This window comes from Mustela erminea, chromosome 9, assembly GCF_009829155.1.
Source record: "Mustela erminea isolate mMusErm1 chromosome 9, mMusErm1.Pri, whole genome shotgun sequence".
Lineage (NCBI taxonomy): Eukaryota > Metazoa > Chordata > Mammalia > Carnivora > Mustelidae > Mustela > Mustela erminea.
The window spans coordinates 10,927,043-10,949,543 of record NC_045622.1 but is presented as its reverse complement, the minus strand read 5'-3'; the positions used below and the strand labels follow the sequence as shown (position 1 = coordinate 10,949,543).

The window sequence follows — 22,501 nt, the reverse complement described above, 5'->3', positions numbered from 1 at the left end:
CTCAAAATCAGAAGCAAAAGAAGAAAAACAACTGACAGCACAGAAATACAAAGAATTATAAGGGGTTACAACAAAAAAATTCTATGCCAACCAGTTGGTCAACCTAGAAGAAATCAATTTCCGGAAACACATAATCTTCCAAAACTAAATCAGGAAGAAACAGAAAATCTGCACAAACTGGTTACTAGTAACAAAAATAAAACTTCCAATAAACATGTTGGGAGCGGGACAAGATGGCTGCACAGGTGAATTCTAGCAAACTTTTAAAGAAGACTTCATGCTTATTCTTCTCAAACTACCCCCTCCCAAAAAAAAGAAAGAAAAAGAAAAAGAAAAGGAAAACTTCCACATTCATTTCATAAGGCCAGCATTATCCTGATACCAAAACCAGACAAAGATACTATAAAAAGAAAGACTACAGGTCAATATCCCTGATGTAAATGGACACAAAAATCTTCAACAAAATATCAGCAAACCACATTCAACAACATGTTAAAAGATTCACTCATCCCGACCTAGCTGGATTTATCCCAGGGATGCATGGGCGGCTTCAATTTTGCAAATCGATATGATGTATCACACTAATGAGTAGAAGGACAAAAACCACAGGATCGTCTCAACAGATGCAGAAAAAGCTTTTGACAAAATACAAATCCATTCATGACAAAACGCTCAACCAGGTGGGCTTAGAGGGAACATAACTCAAAATAATAAAGGCTACATATGAAAAACCCAGAGGTACCATCATACTCAATGGTGAAAAAGTGAAAGATAATTCTCTAAGATCAGGAACAAGAAAGGATGCCCACTCTCACCACTTTTATTCAACATAGTACTGTAAGACGTAGCTGCGGCAATTAGACAAGTAAAAAAGTAAAAGGAATCCAACTTGGTAAGCAAAAAGTAAAACTGTCACTATTGAGGGCAGATGACATATTACTCACAGAACACCCTAAAGACCTCACCAAAGAAGAACTATTAAAATAAATAAGTACAGTAAAGTTCCAGGATACAAAATTAATATACAGAAATCTCTTGCATTCTATATACTCACCACAAAGTAAAAGAGAGATAGAAATTAAGAAAACAATCCCATTTACAACTGCACCAAAAAAAAAAAAAAGTCATAGGAATAAATTTAACTAAGAAGGTCAAAGATCTATACTCTGAAAAGTCCAAGACAATGATGTTGAATACAACAAATAAATGGAAAGATATACCATGCTCATGGGTTGGAAGAATGTCACTAAAATGTCCATACCCCAAAAGCAATCCAAAGATGAAATGCAACCCCTACCAAAATATCAATAGCATTTTTCACAGAACTAGAATAATCCTAAAATTGGTATGAAACCACAGAAGACCTTGAACAGCCAAAGCAATCAAAAAGAACAAAGTGCTGAAGACAGCACAATCCCAGATTTAAAGATATACTGCAAAGCTGTAAAAATAAAGATAGTATAGTACTGGCATAAAAAATAAACAGATCAATGGAATAGGACAGAGAACCTAGAGATAAACTCACAATCGTATAGTTAAATGAGTCAAGAACAGACAATGGGCAAAAGACAGTCTTCAAAAACTGATGTTGGGAAAATTGGACAGCTACATACAAAAGAATGAAACTAGACCACTTTCTTACAACATGCACAAAAGTAAACTCAAAGTGAATTCAAGACCTAAATGTGAGATCTGTAACCATAAAACTCCTAAAAGAAAGCACAGGTAGGAATTAACGGCCTTAGCAACTTATTTATGAATGTCTCTTCAGCAAGTGGACCGAAAGCAAAAATTATTAGGACTACACCAAAATAAAAAGCTTTTGCATAGCAAAGGAAACCAACAACAAACAAAAAGGCAAACTACTGAATGGGAGGAGGTATTTGCAAAAAAGATATCCAATTACGGGTTACCATCCAAAATATATAGACTTTATATACATGTACAACTCAACACCAAAAAAGGGAACAATCCAATTAAAATACGAACAGAGCACCTCAACAGACATTTTCCCAAAGACATACTGGTGGCCAAGGCACAAAAAGATACTCAACATCACTAATAAAGGAAACGTAAACCAAAACCACAATGAGACATCACCTTACATCTGTCAGAATGTCTAGCATCAGAAAGACAAGAAATAACAAGTATCAGCAAAGATGTAGAGAAAAGGGAACCCTTGTGCTGTGTTGGTGGGAATGAGAATTGGTACAACCACTGTGTAAAACAAAACAGAAGTTCCTCAAAAAATTACAAATAAAAATACCACATGATCCAGTAATTCTACTGGATCCCAAGGGAAATACCCACCCCCCCCCCCCCCGGAAAAAGAAAATACTAATCTGAAAAGATACAGGCACCCTTATGTTTATTGCAACATTATTTACAATAGCTAAGATATGGAAGCAGCCCAAGTGTTCACTGACTGATGAATGGATAAAGAAGCTGTGGTATGTTTATACAATGGAAAACTAATTATAAAAAAGAATGAGATCTTGCCATCTGCAAAAACAAAGATGGACCTAGAGGGCATTATGCTAAGTGAAACAAGTCAGAGAAAGATAAATACCATGTGATTTCTCTTATATGTGCAATCTAAACAACAAAATAACCCCCCAAAACAGACTCAAATACAGGGAACAAAGTAATGGTTGTCAGGTGACTTGGGTAGGGAGAAGGGCAAAAGAGATAAAAGGGATCAAGAGGTACAAATTTCCAGTAAGTCTGGGAGATGAATGTACCCCATAGGGAACATAGTCAGTAATATGATAATACTACTATGTGGTCACAGATGACAACTGTACTTGTGGTGAGCACTGAGAAATGTATTGTGGAAACACTTATGTTGTACGTAACACTGTATGTCAACTCTACTTCATAAGCAACCAGCATGATCAGAATCTTCAAAAAATGTATCAAAATAAGTGAAAATAAAGTTTTAGTCATAACACTGTTATTTTCTATCAACTAAATACTATCTAACTTAATTCTTCAGAACTATGGACATTAGCCATCACATTTAAGTAATTTATCTATTTTCAAAGAAGAAAATCCCAAAGCACAAACATTCTCCCACTTAATTTTAGAACCTTTTTTATCATGATCTCTAACACTGCATTTCCAGGGTCTTTCAGGAGCTCAGCATTTAAAAGTATGTCATTCTTTCCCCTAAAAACCAGTATTAATTGTAGGAAACGTACCTATAACCTTCAAACTTAAACTAGATTTGGGATTTAATTCAAGTGAAATTATTTTTTTTCCAATTTTCAGACTTTATCTGAAACTCTAAAATAATTTTAAAACTCGTGCCTGTCCTCTTTCCCCACCCATCCTCAGAAAGCTGGTGTTGGAACATCGACGACTTCATACCTAAAGGTCACGCAAAACCAATTTCGGAATGTCCAAACTGGAAAAAGAGAGCTTCAAATAACCTAGGAACCCACAGCATTCTTAGAAAGAACTCTGGAAAGACTGTACAGGGTCAACAATAGTGAGAAACACATGGACAAAGCATGTAGCTTTGACACTCTGGTCATTCGCACATCACACAATTTCACCTCAACTAGAACCACAAAGCTTTCATTGCTTATCCGCCAGCTCCTCTCATTGAGTAACTGTCAAGAAGAATTACTTGGGTAGGAGAGAATGTATCTTCTTTCTCTCCTCTTCCAGGAGTGTACTGGAGAGCTGTCCCACCCCAAGCATAAATATACCACAATGATTCCCAAACTCCAGTCTGGGGACTGACACAGGCCCAGGACGAAGATGATGTGTTTTTTTTCAATGTGAAGTGCAATGAAAATAAGGACACAATTTTCTCACAACGCTAAATGTATTCCACTTCAAGTACCTATCCCTTATTCTGAAACTACATACCTCTGTATAAGTTTTTGTTTTGCTTTTAAGATTTCATTTTCTTGAGAGAGAGAGAGAGAGAGAGATCACAGAGGGAAAAAGAGAAGCAGACTCCTCGCTGGGCAGGGAGACCGATGTGGGACTCAATCCCAGGCCCCTGGGATCGTGACCTGAGCCAAAGGCAGGCGCTTAACTGACTGAGTCACCCTGGCACCCCCCTTTGTTATGTTTAAAAATGTCTTTTATGAAATAATGGTGATAGAAGATGGTATTTTTAACATCCTTCTCTGGTAAAATAAACATTGGTAATCTCTAGAGATTATCCAAATAACTCAGCATTTTTACTATTTATAAAAGGCAAAGCTGTGGAAAATGAACAGTGATAATCTGGGGTAGAAACAATTTTTCTAGTAAGAGCAGGCCTGGAGCACGTCATAAAAACCCCCATATTTCTGGAAGCTTATGTTGAACATAGAGTCAAACAAGAGCCACCTTTCCTCCTACTCCACTCTAGGGACGTCTACAAATTCCCTTCACGGTGTCTCTAGTATTGGTCCTGCTTTTCTTCTGACATGGTTTCTTTTCTGCTAGTTATCAAATGTGAACATAAAAATGATGGGGCGATCATGTCAACATATTTCGCGAAGTGCTCCAAGGACAGAATAAGAAGGTACAAGGTAGAATGAAATTATTTAGGACCACTAGAATAGTAAAGATAAGTGTATAAGAAAAATAAATGAATGACTCAGAGGAACTACAACCAAGGAGAGTGAAAGTATTTACTACATACGGTCTCTAACTATTAACCGGTAAAGAGAGCGGGCGAGGTAGAATGGAAAATGGAGAGGTTTTCCCACAGAAGCAAAACAGGCCTGGATGGCAAGGCAGCCTTCATGAGCCAGTTAACCTAGATTATGCAGGAAGTACACATGATTCAGAAGTCAGAAGCATGTCTCCCCCACCTCCTAGAGCGAACTTTAAGGTAGGAAGAAGGCTGAATGCTCTCAAAGGATATTTGTTCAATTTCCTTTGTAAAAAAAAAAAACAAAACCAAAAAACCAGCCATTCCTTACACCACTTGGATGCTGACGTAACAGAAAGCAGCTCCCTAAATTCTCCAAATTGGGAAACAGAATTCTTCTTCCCAAAGGCACAAGCAAGTGTCCCCAAGCTCAGCTCATCCAGGCCACCTTTCATTTACACATTCGTCCTAAGAGAGGATCATTCTGAAAATGGGTTGAGTCAAATTATGCATCCCTTTTTTTTTGGTGGTAAAATATACCTAAAGTTTACCATTTTTTCCATTTTAAGTGAAGCAAGTTCAGTGGCACTAAGTACAGTTGACCTCTGAACAACATGTTTTGAACTACACCACTCCACATATATGTGGATTTTTTTCAATAAATATGTTGGAAAATTTTCGGAAATATGCGACAATTTGAAATAAGTCACAGACGAGCTGCACAGCCTGGAAATATGGAAAAAAATTAAGAAAAGGTTAGGTATGTCACATATGCATAAAATATATGTAGATACTATTTCAACATGACTACCGTAAAATATACACAAACTGAATGTAAGTTACAAATTTATCAAAACTTACCCAAACACTAATAGACCATACAGGGCATCATCCACAGCTGAGAGAAATGGAAGCGAATATGAAGACGCAATATTAAATCATAACTGCATAAACCATACTACTGTAATAATTTCAGAGCCACCATCTGTGCGAATATCCACTTAAAATGCTGTGTGGCACTAATCATCCCTGCATGAGCACTGCAGGGAAAATGATCTCTAGAGAGTCTATTAGTAAAGTTTCGGGGCAGTAAAAATTTACATATGCAGATTTTGACTGGGGGGGGCATGGCGCCCCAACCTCTGTGTTGTTCAAGGGTTAGCTGTACAATTCGCATAGTTATGCACCCCAAATTATGCAAGTTCTCGCGGGTCCTCGAAGATTCTGCAGGCTGTTTATGGTACGTTTTCATTTGCACAAGAATGTATTTTTTTGCTCCCCAATCCTTCCATTTTCTAGAACTCATTCCTGAATCAGAGACTCCTGTTTTCTGTATCCTGGAATACCAGTGGTCTCACAACCCAGGCGCAAAATGAAACTGATTAAACCCCCGGAAACCAGGTTAAAGCTCGGGTCTGATGCACTAGACTCGACAAGTCAGTTATGAAAGCAATGACTACATGGGTCTACAGGTTAGTGCCGTGGAGATTTATAATCCTTCTTCTCAGCAGCCTTTAATTGAGATAGCGGACATACAGAAATTACATACTTAGGGGACACAACATAATGTTTTTATACATATGTACATATTGTAGGGAAAAAACCCATCAAGCTAAATAAGTAACCATATGTAGTTACCCTTTGCATGTGTGTTGAGGAGATTTAAGACCTGTCCTCTGAGAACAGTTCAAGGACCCTTCTACTCAGTAGAAAAAAGACTCAACAAGAAGAAACTCTTCATTTCTGCAAGTACCATGGCTATGGTATAATCAGGAGCCGCATAAAATTAAAAGGCTTTGGTCAAATAACCCAAACTCAATACTCACAACAGATAGTGTGTAGCGAAAAACAAAGCATTAACAGCTTCTGCCTCATCAAAAGATACGGAAGGAACAGCTTTCACTTTCATGAATCTGCTACAGACGGCTTATCCTAACAACCAATTTTCCACCATCCCAGCTGCTTATTAATGTTTCGAGATGTAAATGCCTGAGTGTACCTAGGACTGTCATGCACTGTCACAAGGCAATCAGTATGTCAAAATGTATTTAATGACAGAACCACACGTGAACATTACAACTAGCTATTCCTACCTTTTTTAAGGCTTACACATACAAGAACACCACTTCTGCCAAAAGAAACTGATCAATTTCCCTGTGAATTTGTCCACTGCTTTATTAATACAGAGATCTATTGTTTTGTCAATGATAAAACACAGGGGTCTCAGGCTCTGTCCTTATCTGTTATGGCTAAGCTACTGAAAAAAGGGGGTCTTTCTGGCCCACACACTCCCTGTAACGGGAAGATGACAAAAAGCACTCGAGGAATGCTGACTGGGACTATCATCACTGTACTAATCCGTTCACCTTACGAGTTTAATTCAGGGGAAATATACCTGGGTAATCCTGTGCATAGAGCTTGCAGGATAATTACAGCTCAGCCAGGAGAACCACCAACTGAAAAGCCCTCGGGAGCGCTGGAACAGCAAGTTCTGCTAAACAAACATACTGATCATTCTTAAGGCCGTGGTTATATTTAAACCAATTTGCATGGCAGCTCATTTCACAGAAATTACTTCATAGCTTCAGGAATCCCATGTGAAATCCGTTACGAGAACTACCAATTTAAATTTCCTTTTTTTTTTTTTTTAAGCAGACTGATAAATAATGAACTGATCACCGAACCATCATGCCTTTACACAGACCTGCCTTGGACCAGATTTGCTTATTTCACAGGTTGCCAATTATCTTGCTAAAAATTAACATGTGCTCCATCAGGAGATACTGCTCCCTTAGGAAGACTTGGAATAGAGGATTAAATAAGTGAGCAGGTCGTTCATGGGACAGAAGACTTAAAATGAACACGTGGAGCTGAAATTCTTAAGAAAACCAAACGGCAGGGCAGGCAGGACAATTAACCTGATGACCATGTGGGCCAGCTGTGGGGGAGAACTCCTACACCACTAACAGCAGCATCTGCTTCCTTGGAACCTTTCTCAAGCCCAGTGTTCCCCTATCTATTCCCGTGTGAGAATTTGTAACATTCCTGAGAGCTGAGTAAGGACGAAGACTATTTTGCCAAATTTTAGTTGGAAGAACTAAGTCAACTCAAGGTCACACTGGCAGTGAGACAAGCCTCAGTAACACATGGTCCATCATAGGCCATTAAGTGAACGTGGATTTAAAATAATGCCCCAAACCCTCTTACACTGTTGGTGGGAATGCAAGTTTGTGCAGCCACTTTGGAGAACAGTGTGGAGATGCCTCAAGAAATTAAAAATAGAGCTTCCCTATGACCCTGCAATTGCACTCCTGGGTATTTACCCCAAAGATACAGATGTAGTGAAAAGAAGGGCCATCTGTACCCCAATGTTTATAGCAGCAATGGCCACGGTCACCAAATTGCGGAAAGAACCAAGATGCCCTTCAATGGACGAATGGATAAGGAAGATGTGGTCCATATACACTATGGAGTATTATGCCTCCATCAGAAAGGATGAATACCCAACTGCTGTAGCAACATGAACAGCACTGGAAGAGATTATGCTGAGTGAAATAAGTCAAGCAGAGAAAGTCAATTATCATATGGTTTCACTTATTTGCGGAGCATAACAAATAGCATGGAGGACAAGGGAGATGGACAGGAGAAGGGAGTTGAGGGAAATTGGAAGGGGAGGTGAACCATGATAGACTATGGACTCTGAAAAACAATCTGAGGGTTTTGAAGGGGCAGGGAGTGGGAGGTTGGAGGATCCAGGTGCTAGGTATTAGAGAGGGCACAGATTGCATGGAGCACTGGGTGTGATGCAAAAATAATGAATACTGTTACACTGAAAAAATAAAAAATAAATAAATAAAAATAATGCCCCAGCCACCAGAGCTGATCGAGCAAGGCACCATTTCCCAGGGATCCTGGACGAAACGAGTCCACTCTCACAGCACATCAAGGTGCTCACCATGTACCAAGCCCTGAGCTCAGAACTATATGGGAAGCATTTCATTCTAACGTCATTCTTTAAGTCAGATACCATCATTCTCATCTTATAAGTAAGAAACTTGAGGCTTAGAAAAGTGAACTTGGCAGAGCCACTCAGTAGGTCTCAGAGCTCAAATCTGAACCCAGAGCTTGATTCAAGAGCACTATCCTCAACTGGGATACAGTCCTGTCTTCCAAACCACTGAAGCTGGCACATGAGCTAAACCCATTCTACTCCAGGCAGCAGAAAGAACAGTCAGAAGTCAGCAGACTAACGTTTTCTCAGCTTATACCTAACTATACTTATAAATTTGAGCCTTGATTGACTCATCTGGAAAAAGTTCAAGTCTTTCTCCACTCACACGGTTGTTGCAAAGCTAAAAAAAACTTAGTACATAAAATTATGCTAATCCTGATCCACAGGCTAATGATTCCTGATCTGTAACTCTCACGCATTGGGATCACACCACTATGTCCACATAATGGCCGGAACAGGCTGCGGAATGCAATTTGAGATCCAGTGGTTCTCTAGGATAGGCAGAAGCCACCTATGGGCCTTCCCAATCCTGATTTCTTGCCTTAAGAAGACATATGTCAGAGTGAGTTGTGTTCTACAGACAAGGGATTCTGGCTAAGGATTCACCTTAACACTGTGCTGTAAAGTACACAAATTAGGAGTTAAGATAGACTGAAAACCTTTCTCAGATACTTACAGAGCATTACACCTGGGGCAGCCAATGTTTTATAAAACTAGCACATGACAGCGTAAGACAGAGTATCTCTTTAATAAACCTTCTTACTTACAGAATCCCTCTCTGATGACGGACGTGAGAAGTAGCCATTCCGGAGCTCTGCCAGTTCGATAACCACAACAATGAGCCCAAGTTTGCTTCAGTTATTCTGTGCTTGACTTATGGAGCAGAACAGAACAAGTTCACCGGCTGTTTAACATACGAAGAGTTAACCCATCCCTGTGTCATCATGAGAATTTCAACATCAACCGTACCGCTGAGAAAAAAGCCACCATTTCAAACTACTAAAGAATAGATGGAACAAAAACGTTTGCATTTCAATAGAACTAGCTTTATTATTATATTATTATTATTATTTTAAACAAAAGAAATGGTCTAAAAGCAAATGCAGATATGTACCGAGGGATGGACATGACCTGGTACTTACAGAGGAGCTGCTGTATCATAAATGAAAACAGAATGTTAGGAGAAAAATGGTATTTCAGGTGCTGTCTGCTTGAATAATCTGGAGACGCAAGTTAACTGAAAGAAGGTGCTGTGCCAAGCAATCAGCGGGAACAAAAAACAAAACCAAACGCAACCACCAGCAGCTGCTTCCCAAGAACTATGCGCTGACAGCATGAGCCCTGCCATCAACTCACAGTCTTCTCATTTTCCCCGTTTTCTATAATTTTCCTCTTCTTTTCATCTGTTTTCTTCTTGAAGATGTTATTTCGGTAAAACTGAAGTTCTTTGATGCTTTCACTAATGTCATCGAGCGCCCTACAAGCAAACACATCACACTGAAGTGAAATGCCCACGGAGGAAGGAAGCCATCGACAACGTAACTTAGGAGTAACAACAGGTACTACTGTAAATGCTGCTGACACAGTCTAGAAGAGGAACGTTTCAATCAAGCAAATGTAAGTGCTTTGTTAAAAAAAAGAAAAAACTGTATTAAAAAAATTTTTTTCCCTAAAATATATCAGATGATAAAGTCTCCTAGACTGTCCTATAAGATGGTGAAGGGTTCCATGGAAAAAAGAATTCTAGGTTCAAGTGAGTTCGGGAAAAACTAGGTCCAGCACTCCTTTTCTGAACTTCTGTGCAAAGCATTTACACTGTGCTAATGTGGGCTGTGAGTGTCCACGGGGAGGATCTACTACACACACAGTGTGTCTAAAATGTAATCAACCACGTGTGTGGGTGTGGAATAATCATTAACAGCTCTTGGAACAGAGTTTGGGGAACACTGTGCAAGATTTAATGACATCCCTGTACAAAATACACTGACCTGCTCAAACGTGACTCGTGACTCAGTCATAATAAGCATCAATCATCAGCCAGTACCTGGCCAACACGGAGGTTGTGCCTCCACTCTGAGGGAGATGTGTGCTACCATCAGCTACAACACACTCTTCTCTAACATGCTCTCTCATCTGTCGAGTCTGAGAAATCAGGTAAGCTAGATTATGAGAACCGTGTGCAGGTCCATCAGTAAGCTCTGAATGAGAAGTCAAGGGCCTCTATCCTTATGTTCCGCAGCAGAAACATCCATGTGGTTGATCATGGGATGCGTTTACAGAACTTGTAAGGCATGTTACAGAATGGTAAATACCATAGATACACTGTGACCTTTCTAAAGATTGAAAAATGCCGAAATCCAAAAGGCATCAAACCCTAATTGTTTCAGATGAGGTATTCGAAACCTGCATTCCTGCACTGGGGTCCATGCAATTCCCCTCCCCCGACCCCACAAAGAAACACTAGCAGGCCGGGTTCTTTATAGCAGGGACTCAGTCTCTGTTTGCCTAGACTGTGCACGTAGGCACTCAGTAAACGGATGCACTAAATGCTGCCCTTAGAAGCCAGCAGTAAATCCCCAATTAAGTCTTACGTTCCTCCTGAAAGATGACAAAATTAAAAAAACAAAACAAAACAAAACAAAAAAACACTTTTTTTTAAAGTAAAAGAGCCAGTACAGGACACTAGATAAACAAAATCTTCAAATTTCTTGTGTACCTGTGGCTAAGTCTGCAGACTTAATAGAAAGGATCTGAAACACTCAAAAGTGCCAAAGTTAGGCTAACTATGTTAACCCAACTGTTGACAAAGTATTCTAATTTTAAGTGGCTACAAGTATTCATATCCTTGCTGGGAAGAATATTAATACTGCTCATTACTAGAAAGATTAAAGACTGCTTCAACACACCTACAAACTAAGCTATCTTTTAGTGTTAAAACTGGAGTGAAGACATAAGATGCTACATATCTCAGAATGGAATATCAGAATCCTGACCAGAATTTCTAATAATCATAGCAAAAGAAAGTTAACTTTATGCTAGCTGGCTTTTACTTGTTCCCCCAAGAAAAAAACAGTGGAGGACAGACACTATTTTAAGCAGTCAGGAACTGGAGGGTTCTGTGTATGTCAGATTGCCAAGCGCTTAGAAGGACCCAAACTTACCTGTGAGAAGCAGCCTTCTTTGGTGCAAATTCATATTCTTCTGGATACCAGCGTCTATACACAGCAAAAATGGAACTCTCAAAGGAAACTGTCTCAAATATACTGGATAATTACCTCCTTCAAGTCATTTATTAACACTGAAAAAGGCATTTTGGGTTGTGACTCCAGAAGCCTCCTTGCCTGGGACTGTGTCTTCACCCTAGCTCTTCCCGGTAAGCAAGCTCATGCTCATCCACGATTCCTAAATTCACTCCACTCCAGCCCTCTCCTACCTTGTCACGGATGGCCAACCACCTGCATCTCCACCTACGAATCCATCAGACACTTCTAATGAACACATGTAAACCTACACTTATCCTCAAGACCTCCCTTCTCCCACCCACCCCATCTGCTTTTGTTCCTATTTTCCCCTTTATCTTTGAACAATACCATCCTCTGCCTAACTGCGGAAACCAGGAACTGCAGAATGCTTAGAGCTCTTCCTTTCCCTCACTCCCCCATTCGAACACGGCATACCGTGCCAAGTGACATCTCAAGATGTGACATTCTCCACACCCTTCTCTGCCACCCAAACACCACGTCCCTAGCTCATTCTTCTGTCTCCAAGACAAGGCAAAAGTGTCCCTTCTTATCGCCCTCTTTTCTGCCACCTTATGATCAGAATGACCTAATCGTATCACGGATTCTTCTACTTACACTTTAAGGGAAACCGGCTCTCATGTTAACCATCTCAGCCCGCCATACAAGCCCTTCACAATTTGGTCTTACTTCCCACCTTTTCCAAGCCGCATGCCTGGCACTTTGGCACTGATGGACCATTTGTAATCCCCCCTATCTCCCTGAGCCCTCCTTTCTTCATACTTCGGCCCGTTCTCTGGAATCCTCCCGCCTCATTTAAATGCCAGGAAAACATCCAACTCCTCTTCCAATCTCAACTTAAACTTCCTATGTGGAGCTTTCCCCGGCTTCTCATTCCTTACTCCAACATCTCGGGGCTCCTTCCCCCCGGTGCCCCCAACAGTCAGTATGCACATTTCCATTACAGAAGTCATCACACAGTGTATGTGCAGCACCAGTTCTAGGCTATTTCAAGGCTTTTCATTTGTTACGTTCCCAGCGCATAGGCCAATGCCTAGCACAGAATGGTGTTCAATAAATTTTGTGAACTAATGAAATTTATACATAAGATTTTCGACATTGTTTTCCCCATTTCTCACCAGTCCAGAATCAACTAAGGACCTGTCCAAGTTAGAAAGGGAGGAAGTTACACACCCACTTGGCACCCTCAGTTCTAGCATTCTATTCAATTACTTTCCACAAATTCTCAATTAAAACATGCTAAATGAGGCAATTTAATGGATCCTAAATATAGCCCTTACCTGCACAGTTCTTTAACAGTGCTCACATCAATTATTCTATAATGAAGATGTTTCATGAACTGGGGCATGTATTTGTCAAGAAACTTCTTATCTGCATGAACTGAATTTCCTAGAAAGACACGAAGCATACCGCATCTGTGTATTTCTAGCAGTATACAACAGGATATCAAAATTATTAACTGGTACTGAAATGGAGGGGATTTTTTTTTTTTTTAAATTCAAACAATTTCTAAAAACATCTCGGAATTTCTAAATCAGGTTTGAGTGCATTTGATTAGGCTACAAATACAGACTTCTGAGTATTTACTCAGTCTAGCTCATAATAATTTTATAAATAGCCTCAATGGACAAAAAGGATAAATTCCACATACTTAAAATAATGCACAAATCCATTTGTTACTTTTTCAGATCATACCAGATGTGCACATTTTCTCCCAGTGTCATGAAAGCCACACTATTAACACTAAAGACTTAACCACATTAAGTAAATAAAACTTTATTCACATTCCAATTTTAACAAACTGTATCCATATTCATGTTTCCATACAGTAATTTATATTAAAAACACTAAATTTTAAATAACTACTTTAAAATAAACAGCAGCCAAACTAGCTAGAGGGAAAATACACATACAACATATACTCTAGTACTTAAAGTCAAAACTTTTAAAATGAAATTTAAGAAAAGTGTAAGTTATTGTATCAGTTTACATATACAAATGCAAATACACCTCCAGAGACCATTAACTTTTCTCTGACAATGGCTGTACTTTCAAAATCCTAGTAGAACTGGCCCAGTTTAAGCAGTCACTGTCAAACAGGAAAGAAAAGAAGGGAAAAAAAAAAAAACAGGTGGACATTTTAGATTGAGACTCAAGAGACAAAATAACCAAATGAAATGGATGGGACTTGACGGAGTACTGGTTCAAAAACAAGTAGACATTTGGCACGTGGACTAGATGTCAAACGGTATTAGTGAATTATTTTTAATTACCTTAAATGTGATAATGATACTGTGGCTACATGAGAAAATGTCCTTATTCTTAAGAAATACACAATGAAGTACTTAGAAATGAGGTGTCAAAATGTCTACAATTTACTTTTAAATGTCCGACAAAAAAAAACAGACAAGTAAAACAAATATGGCGCAAGGTTAAACCATTACCAAATCCAACTTTCCTGTACATGTGAATTTTTTCCATAATAAAAATATAAAGGAAAATTTCATTGAGTGAGTCTATGTACCCCAGATCCCATGTCGGGTTTCAGGGCAGTTTCCCAATACTCCTGTTATAAATTACACAAGGAAACTTGAACGCAAAATTAAGATGTATAATCCAAGTGAGGGCAAGTGGAAGGCATGATGGTCTTAGTTGATCTTTCTGGAACTGCAGTCTCTTGAACCACTACAATGGAACACTATCTACAAGGTATACATAGGATTGGATTTTACCTGCAAGTGGACAGAGCCCCGGAGGAGTCTGCTGTCGTACAAAGGACAGAAATTCATACTCTGCCTGCTGCAATGTCATTGTACTCTCCTTCACTGCCTTGGTTAGACCAGACTGCAAGAGAGAATCCCCAGCCCCCACCAGAAACACATCAAGTCAGTTTTCAAAGGCATCCAGAAATGAAACTTCACTGCTAAAATGGGCAAATATAACCATACATGGACCATTTATAAAGCTCAAGTTCAACTGAAACTGCCATCTTTGCACTGATTTTTTTTCTTAAAGAATCCAGGTCAAATACGCTATGTTCCTGATTGTTAATAGCATTTCCACACAGTCAGAAAAAGATGGTGCTCAAAGTCCAAGCTCTGGGAAGAAACCACTATTAACAGGAGAGCAGCATTCCCCCTTTTCTGAAAGTTGATGTCTAACCTTATCCAAAAGCCTGATTTGAGCAATACTTGACAATCCGTAATGCGTTCGCGATAGACTGAGTGCAGGAGAGGAAAAAAGAGAACATTCAGAAGATGATCTCGAGAGGTTCCAAAGATGACAGGTAAACAAGCAAGCAGTCTCCCAGGCTCGCCAAGCAATCTTCCTCTAACCCTTTTTAAAATCCCATCCAACAATGGTATAGGATTCAGATGTGGGAGCAACACGCTTGTTACTGATCCCCAAAGCAGCACTCCTGTTATTTGGTAATGTTACCTTCCCATGATGTTCCTTACACCAATCTGACATGCTGTCCAGTAACTCATCTGGCTGTTTTATAATCAGGTTAGGACCCTGTGGATAGGAAAAGCCATTAGTCATCCAGAATTGACAGGGATAACCGTGGTTTCTGTGTTAAAGTTTATGCTGCTGTCAGGATTCAATACACAGATAGCAGGAGAAAGAGATGATGGCCCTTTGTTATCTCTGTAAGTGATTCTTATTCATTCTAGTGCTGTTTGCAACAGCAAAGAGGAATGCATGTGCACACACGCACACACCTACCTCTGAAAAGTGAAATGCCTATTAATAGAGAACATTGGTTGTCTGTCAAGGGTCAGCAATCTATAGCCGGAGTCTTTGGCTTTTTTTCCCCTCTCTATTACCAGCAAGCTAAGAACGATTTTTACATTTGTCAAGAGTTATAAAACTAACATGTGACAGGTATGTAGCACTCCAAGCCTAAAATATTTACTATTCAGTCTTTTTTTAACCAAGAGCTTGCCAACCTCTAATTATGAGTTCATTTTGGAAAGTGTCTATATTGCCAAGTGAAAAAAACAAATTGCAGGACAGTATATATGTGCATGTGATCTTGTGTACATGTGTTTAAAAAAACACACACACACTTTTATATATGCATGCAAAATACCAAGAAAATATACAAACTTTGGGGAGTAGGATGCAGCAGCAGAACAGGGCAAAAAACAGCTTACTACACATACATGTTGGATAAAGTTATACGGTTTAATTTTAACAATATTTTTATATCAAAAGGTTAAAAAGGTAACTGGTAACACTTGAGGAAAACAAGAAAAAGTAACATGTGGCTGTCAAATTCTCTGCTCCATTTAACAGAACACTAAGTGTCTCAGATGAGTCCCAGCTGTCAAGTCATCGTGGGCATAGTATCTCCTGAACGATGGCGATAACAGACTGCTCCTTTCCCTCAGTGGAATGTTTAACATAGGATAAAAGAAATTATAGATATCAAAGTTCTTTGAATTCTTGGAAGAAAAGTATTCTATGAATCCAAGGTATTATTGCTACTAAGTAATAAAAATAGTTCGCAATCACTGAGAGGAATGGCTAGAATTTAACTACTGGACATCTAAAAACTAACAAGGAGCTTTAGCCAAATAAGAAAAACCAGTAAAGGCAATCTCTAAGACGCAAAAAATTTGTTCTGATTACACATTTTTTTTAAAAAACCAAAAAAACCTCATCCTGTTTAAAAAAAAAATTTTAACAAACCATGATGAAAAAAGCAAACTATTTTTATTTATTTATTTTTTTAATTTCTTTTCAGTGTTCCAGAATTCACTGTGGAAAAAGCAAACTATTAATCTAAGGCCATCTAATTTATTTTAGGTCCCAGTTTGGCACACGAAGCTACCTACAGAAAAATGTTCAGGGTAGGATATTTGCTTTTCTACCAGTATAAAACATCTTCCTCAGACTCATACACAAGAATAAAACATATTTTCCACAGAAAGGACACTTAAGAGTGCCTTTTTTTTTTTTTTTCTTTTAACATTCTTATCCTCATCTGACTGGGTCTATTCACAAATGCCACACTCATCTGCAGCTGTGTGAATACAGACCCAAATTTCCTCCAGGGTACATATTAACTAACTGGTCCATTAAACTGTCAGTATTTCACATTATATCAACAGTCTAAAGGAAAAACTCTTCTTCAGCCAAGGGTACGTAGGGCTCACAAAATAAAGACACTTCGCTATTCATCCGCACTAAATTCCAAGTGACACGGAAAAAACAACCAAAGCTAAAACATAGAGGTTTATTTATATAATGTTTAAAAAAAATTTAAAAAAAAGAGCTAGTTGTTATGACGAGAAACACAAAGTCTCAGGACTCTCCTCCAGCTGACGTATCCAGCGGTACTCCACAAAAGTCACAAATCATCTATAAATGCCTCCTCCCATCCCTTACCTACTTCTACTAAGTAGAAGTCTTACTGCGCATTAATGAAACCTACCAATGACAGTAGCACATCACTCCTGCTCTCTGGGAACTGATTTTAATAGGACCACCTTTTCCACAAACATCCCTACCGTGTTCCTATTCTAGAATTTCTTATAGCCTCTGAAACGGCTAACAGTATGAGACCAGGGACCAATTCCAGACTAGGGCTTTCACCCTCTACCAATCAGATGCCCTCACACACTTCTCAAATGCTTCATAAGTGGCCGAAAGGCAACAGGTGTGTTGCTTTAATATTTCAGCTAAAAGCAGCATGTTAAAACCTTAATCATGCCCAATATATCAACAAGAGAGTATTCTGATTCTGCATCAACAGAATTCTAAAATCTTAAAACAGATCTAGACAAGCACATACCCTAATTGAGAAGACAGAAATTGGGCATACAGAGAGTAGAGTTAAAATTAAGGTGGTGACAGGGGCGCCTGGGTGGCTCAGTGAAGCCTCTGCCTTCGGCCCAGGTCATGATCCCAGAGTCCTGGGATCGAGCCCCACATCGGGCTCTCTCCTTGGCGGGAAGCCTGCTTCTCCCTCTCTCTCTCTGCCTGCCTCTCTGCCTACTTGTGACCTGTCTCTCTCTGTCAAATAAACAAATAAAATCTTTAAAAAAAAAAAAAATTAAGGTGGTGATAGAGAGATTAACTTTGGCCTGAGTCACTAATCCTGAAGAGACAATAGCTGGTTCTCTTATTGGCTAGAAGTACTTCACTCAAACCAGGTGGGTTAAATTTCTGACTTCCCCAGTAACAAGCCAGGTGGCCTTGGGCAAATTACCCAGTATGTCTGAGCCAAAATGTCCTCCTCTATGTGTGCAACTACCTACCTCATAGTTGTTGTAAGGACTAAAAGTAGATACACGTAAAGCACTTAGAATTGTGCGAGGCACACAGTAAGGGCTCCATAAACAAGGGCACGTATGCTTCTGTAATTTTTGGCATGGATAACTGAAAAATAACTAGACTGTGAGACAGACTACTTTGGTTCCAGAACCAACCCTACCATGACCTAGCATATTCCTTTGGAACTTAACCTATATGGACCTCAGTTTGAAAAATGATTTAGATTTCTAATATGCTCTAAAGAGTATGACTGTATTACGTGGTATCACCTACTTCAGCCAAAATGTTGAGATCAGAGTCAGTTATCAGACAGGCCATCTCAATAATCTGGTCCTTCTCAATGTCCAATCCTGTCATCTGCAATCAAAAATAAATAGGTAACACACAAAATCATCTTTCTGGTCTATTTTACCCAATTTTTATGTGACAGTAATTCCCTCAAGCATATTCCATTTCTATCCCATAGCCTGGATAAAAGAGACAATAATGCTTCTCTGGCAAGCCCCCAAGACACTGAACATGAGTAACTTATTCGGTGAATATTTGCCAAGGGCCTGCTGTATGTCAGGCACCCTAGTTCTACTGTAGGACAGATGCAAAGTCAGCAAAATTGAGTGCTGACAGCATTCAATTTGGTAAGATACAACTCACATCACTACGTCTCCGCAGTTTACAAAGTTTTCCTATTAATTACGCCTCTTGATCTTCCTTACAACCTAACGTATAAAGCACTGTTCATACCCCCATTCCATGTATAAGAAAACTGAGGCCCAACCGAGGGGGCAGTCTGCAGCGTTAAGTATGGAAAACCTAAAAGGATCAGAACCGGGTTCTAGCCCCATCACGGAACCTAATAGCATGACCTTCATTGAGCTCAGTCCTCTCTCGGGGCCTCAGTTTTCTCGTTTGTGGAGTGAGAGGTAAGGCTGAGTCACGTCCGGAGTCCCGTCCAGCTAACAACCTAGGGTCCTGTAAGACTGCGGAAGGAGAGTCTGGCGTCTAGCACAGTCGCTGTCCCAACCACCCCCCCGCCCCTCCCCCCCAAGCGAGCCTAAACCCAGAAGGACCAAAGCGTTAGGGAGGGTCACGCTTGGGCAGAGGGGGTTGGGGAGCCATATGGATGACTCTTCCCTCTGGAAAAGAAACCCCACAGCCCAGCACAATCCCCAGCGCCTACAGGACTCCAGCCTGCCGACTTGCCCGCGCAGCCTACAGCCGTCGGCGCTCACCTGCCACACCTGAAACCCAGAGACCCGCCGCTGTCCGCGGACAGGCTCAGCTCCCCCGTCTAGGCGCGGAACCTCACTCGTCTCCCCTCACCCTCGCCGACCGCACTCACCTCCAGGTCTACCCAAACCATCCGCTGAGCCATGCTCTCCCCTGCCGCCATGGCTGCGCCACCTTCGCGGACACCCCGCGACCTGAACTGCCCTCGACTCCCACCCACACCTCGCAACAGCCTGGAGCCCAGGGAGCCGCCTAGCATCACCCGGCACGAGCCGCCACGGCCCCAGCCTCTCAGCCGGCGCTGGCGCAGGCGCGATGGTCGCTAAACGTCGCAAACCCGCGGGGAGGCGCAGGAGTGAAAACCACAAGTCCCAGCAACCAGTGCGCCAGCTGGCCCTGAACAATCCGGCTTAGCTGCCGAATGGGACGACGGGAGTTGGAGTCTCGCCGGGTGTTCCGACCGATTTCCCCACCCCCGCCACGTGTTTTCGGATGTTACTGGACGCGCATGTTTTTCAGAACTAAGTTTATTCGTCTCACAAGAGTTATTTCCTGAGTTTGGATTAGTTGCAAACCGCCTAGTTGAGAAAGAAGTCTCTTACTTTAGCCAAAAAAAACCTGGTTATTTATTCATAATTTTTTTCGAAATGTATCTTTCCTCTGTTTGCCCCCCCCTTTTTTTTTTTTAAACTTACCTGCCCCTCCACTCCCCACCTGGCATGTATTTTTCTCCTTGACGTAAGGCAGCAGTGCGGTGTGCTTCTTTCTCGGCCAGAAGGCCGGTTTGGCTATCGTGAAATCCTTTAGAAATCCTTGAGATTTCGTGTGAGACACTCTTAGCACACACTAGGTGTTCAAGAAGACTTTGTTCGCGGGCGAACAGTTGCTCTTTATTATGGAGGGAGGGGGTTTGTTTCAGCTCAGCTGTGGGGTGTCAACGGTGACGACTTCCTGCTTAACCCTTACGAGTCCTCAAAGTTTAAATCTTGTCCTTTTATAACGAATCTATGCCGCAAATTAAAATGAACTAAAAACAGCTATGCCTGCTCTGTAATCTGCTGTGGTTTTGATCGAAGTATGGGTAATCTCCGACGTAGCTATAGTTTCCATCATTTCCAGGAGTAGGGACCGCCGTCAACAGAACCTGTCGACCCGGTACTGTCAAATTGCATCAATCTCTTTCAATCTTGGCTATTCAGTAGCAAAGTCGTGTGCAGAGTGCAACTTTGTCACAAACATTGGCTTCAGCCTGGAATTATACCTTCTATATATATATATTTGAAAGCCCTATTGCCACTAATTACAGAGCTTGTGGTCCATTGCGTAGTAATTCGTACCTGGTGAGCTGGTTTTGTGACAGAGAAACTTGTTGCCTAATCAGAGCTGTAAGGACAGCGTAGTATACCGGATGTCAACTTTAACTCCTTTGGTGTACCCAACCCACCACCTGCCAGGGCACACAGAAGCTCTTTGAAGGGTCTTGAAATTGTGTGCACAGATTGCATACTTACAAAGACTTTTACTGTGCACAAATGTGTATATAACTGCATTGCCTGATGAGTCACATTGTTTTGCTATTGCTTTTGATTCATTGTAGCCTACTTTATAAGAAGTAGTCTACATTTCTTCTTGTCTCCCTTAGTTTTTAACTTGGTTCATACAAAGTAGAATCAGCTGAAATACAGAAACTTTTATCAGTTGAGCTTTTTAACAACTTTTGTTTTCAAAGTTACTACTGAAACACTGTTCAGTTTTATTAGAAATTACAAATTAGAAAATACTATTTAGATTTAAGAACTTATATCATGAAAACTTATGACCTTAATTTTAAAATACTGTGTAAACATTTTGTGTGGACATTTTTGCAACTTTGGTTTTCGAATTAACTACTTTATAATGATACAGACACATTTTAGGTGAATGGTGCTATAATGTAAGGAGACTTCACAGTTGTTGGTTTTTGGTTGTAATATCACTACATTGGTGATCTTAAAGTTTAATGTCCCAAAGCAGAGGAATGTATGCACCACATTCACAAATCCCAACCATGTAAATGCGGACAGACACAAGAACGTGGAACGTTAGAATCTGCAAGCAGTCTCATGCGATGGTGGGCTCAATCATTTCTTTGTCTATTCCACACCACTCTGCTCAGAGACTTTGCTTTTTCAATTCTGTTCAGATCCTATAAAAACTGCTTTTGTTAATTAACAACAAGGTTAAAGTGCTAAGAAATCTTGTTCTCTAATAGCATAGACTGTGACAAACTTTGCTATTGGAAGTCATTTTAGTGAGAATAGAACACCTCCTCTTAAAGAATCTGAGCCTTGTGAGTCACTGACACAGAAAAGCTGCCTCAATTGTCAACCCAGGGGCAGAGCTTCAGATAAAAGGTTTTCAGACACAGCATTCCACATTTATCTTGACTTTTTTGTTTCTAAATAAACAGGGCTCTGAGTCAGCTTCTCAACACTGTGGGTAGTCAGACTATGATGTTTCTAACAGAATCAATGACAATGTTTCTAACAGAACATGGCCAAGGCCACACACTCCCCTAATTGAGAGATCACTAATTCTTTTTTACACGTTTTTAAAATTTTATCTTCTTAATTGTGGTAAAATATAATCTTATTGTCTTAATTATGATAAATTTTCCTATCTTAACCATTTTTTAAAAGATTTTATTTATTTGACAGAGAGAAACAGCTAAAGAGGGAACACAAGTGGGGGAGTGGGAGAGGGAGAAACAAACTTCCCACTGAGCAGGAAGCCCAATGTGGGGTTCCATCCCAGGACCCTGGGATCATGACTTGAGCTGAAGGCTGATGTTTAACTACTCAGCCACCCAGGCACCCCCCCCAACCCACTTTAGCCATTTTTAAGCGGGCAGTTCAGTGACATGAAGTACATTCACACTGTTGTGCACCCATCACTGCCACCCATCTCCAGAATTTTCTCATCTTCCTGAACTGAAAATACACGTCCATTTAACACGGACTTCCCATTCCCACCCACCCAACCCATTCACCCAGCCCTTGGCAAACACCACTCTACTTTCTGTCTCTCTGAATTTGACTACACTAAGTATCTCATACAAGTGGAATCATCTAATATTTGTCCTTT

The 22,501-nt window shown here is 40.3% G+C and overlaps 1 protein-coding gene across 1 annotated transcript; it reads right to left on the bottom strand.

Moving 5' to 3' along the window:
- Window positions 1–9,633: 9,633 nt before the first annotated feature.
- REXO2 (RNA exonuclease 2) lies at window positions 9,634–19,716 on the bottom strand. Its single transcript, XM_032357807.1, has 7 exons — window positions 19,491–19,716; window positions 18,425–18,508; window positions 15,308–15,385; window positions 14,602–14,713; window positions 13,150–13,258; window positions 11,771–11,824; window positions 9,634–10,086 (listed from the first exon to the last, which is right to left on the bottom strand). The coding sequence occupies exons 1-7, from the start codon at window positions 19,635–19,637 to the stop codon at window positions 9,957–9,959; spliced, it is 714 nt and encodes a 237-aa protein (XP_032213698.1). The 5' UTR covers window positions 19,638–19,716; the 3' UTR covers window positions 9,634–9,956.
- Window positions 19,717–22,501: the final 2,785 nt, after the last annotated feature.

Excerpts from the sequence above, each read along its gene's own strand:
- REXO2 (XM_032357807.1), bottom strand. The coding sequence starts at position 19,637 with ATGCTAGGCGGCTCCCTGGGCTCCAGGCTGTTGCGAGGTGTGGGTGGG. Across the intron at positions 15,386-18,424 it reads ATCTCAACATTTTGGCTGAA|GGTCCTAACCTGATTATAAA; the intron begins GTAGGTGATACC and ends TCCTATCCACAG. Across the intron at positions 14,714-15,307 it reads GTAAGGAACATCATGGGAAG|TCTGGTCTAACCAAGGCAGT; the intron begins GTAACATTACCA and ends TCTCTCTTGCAG.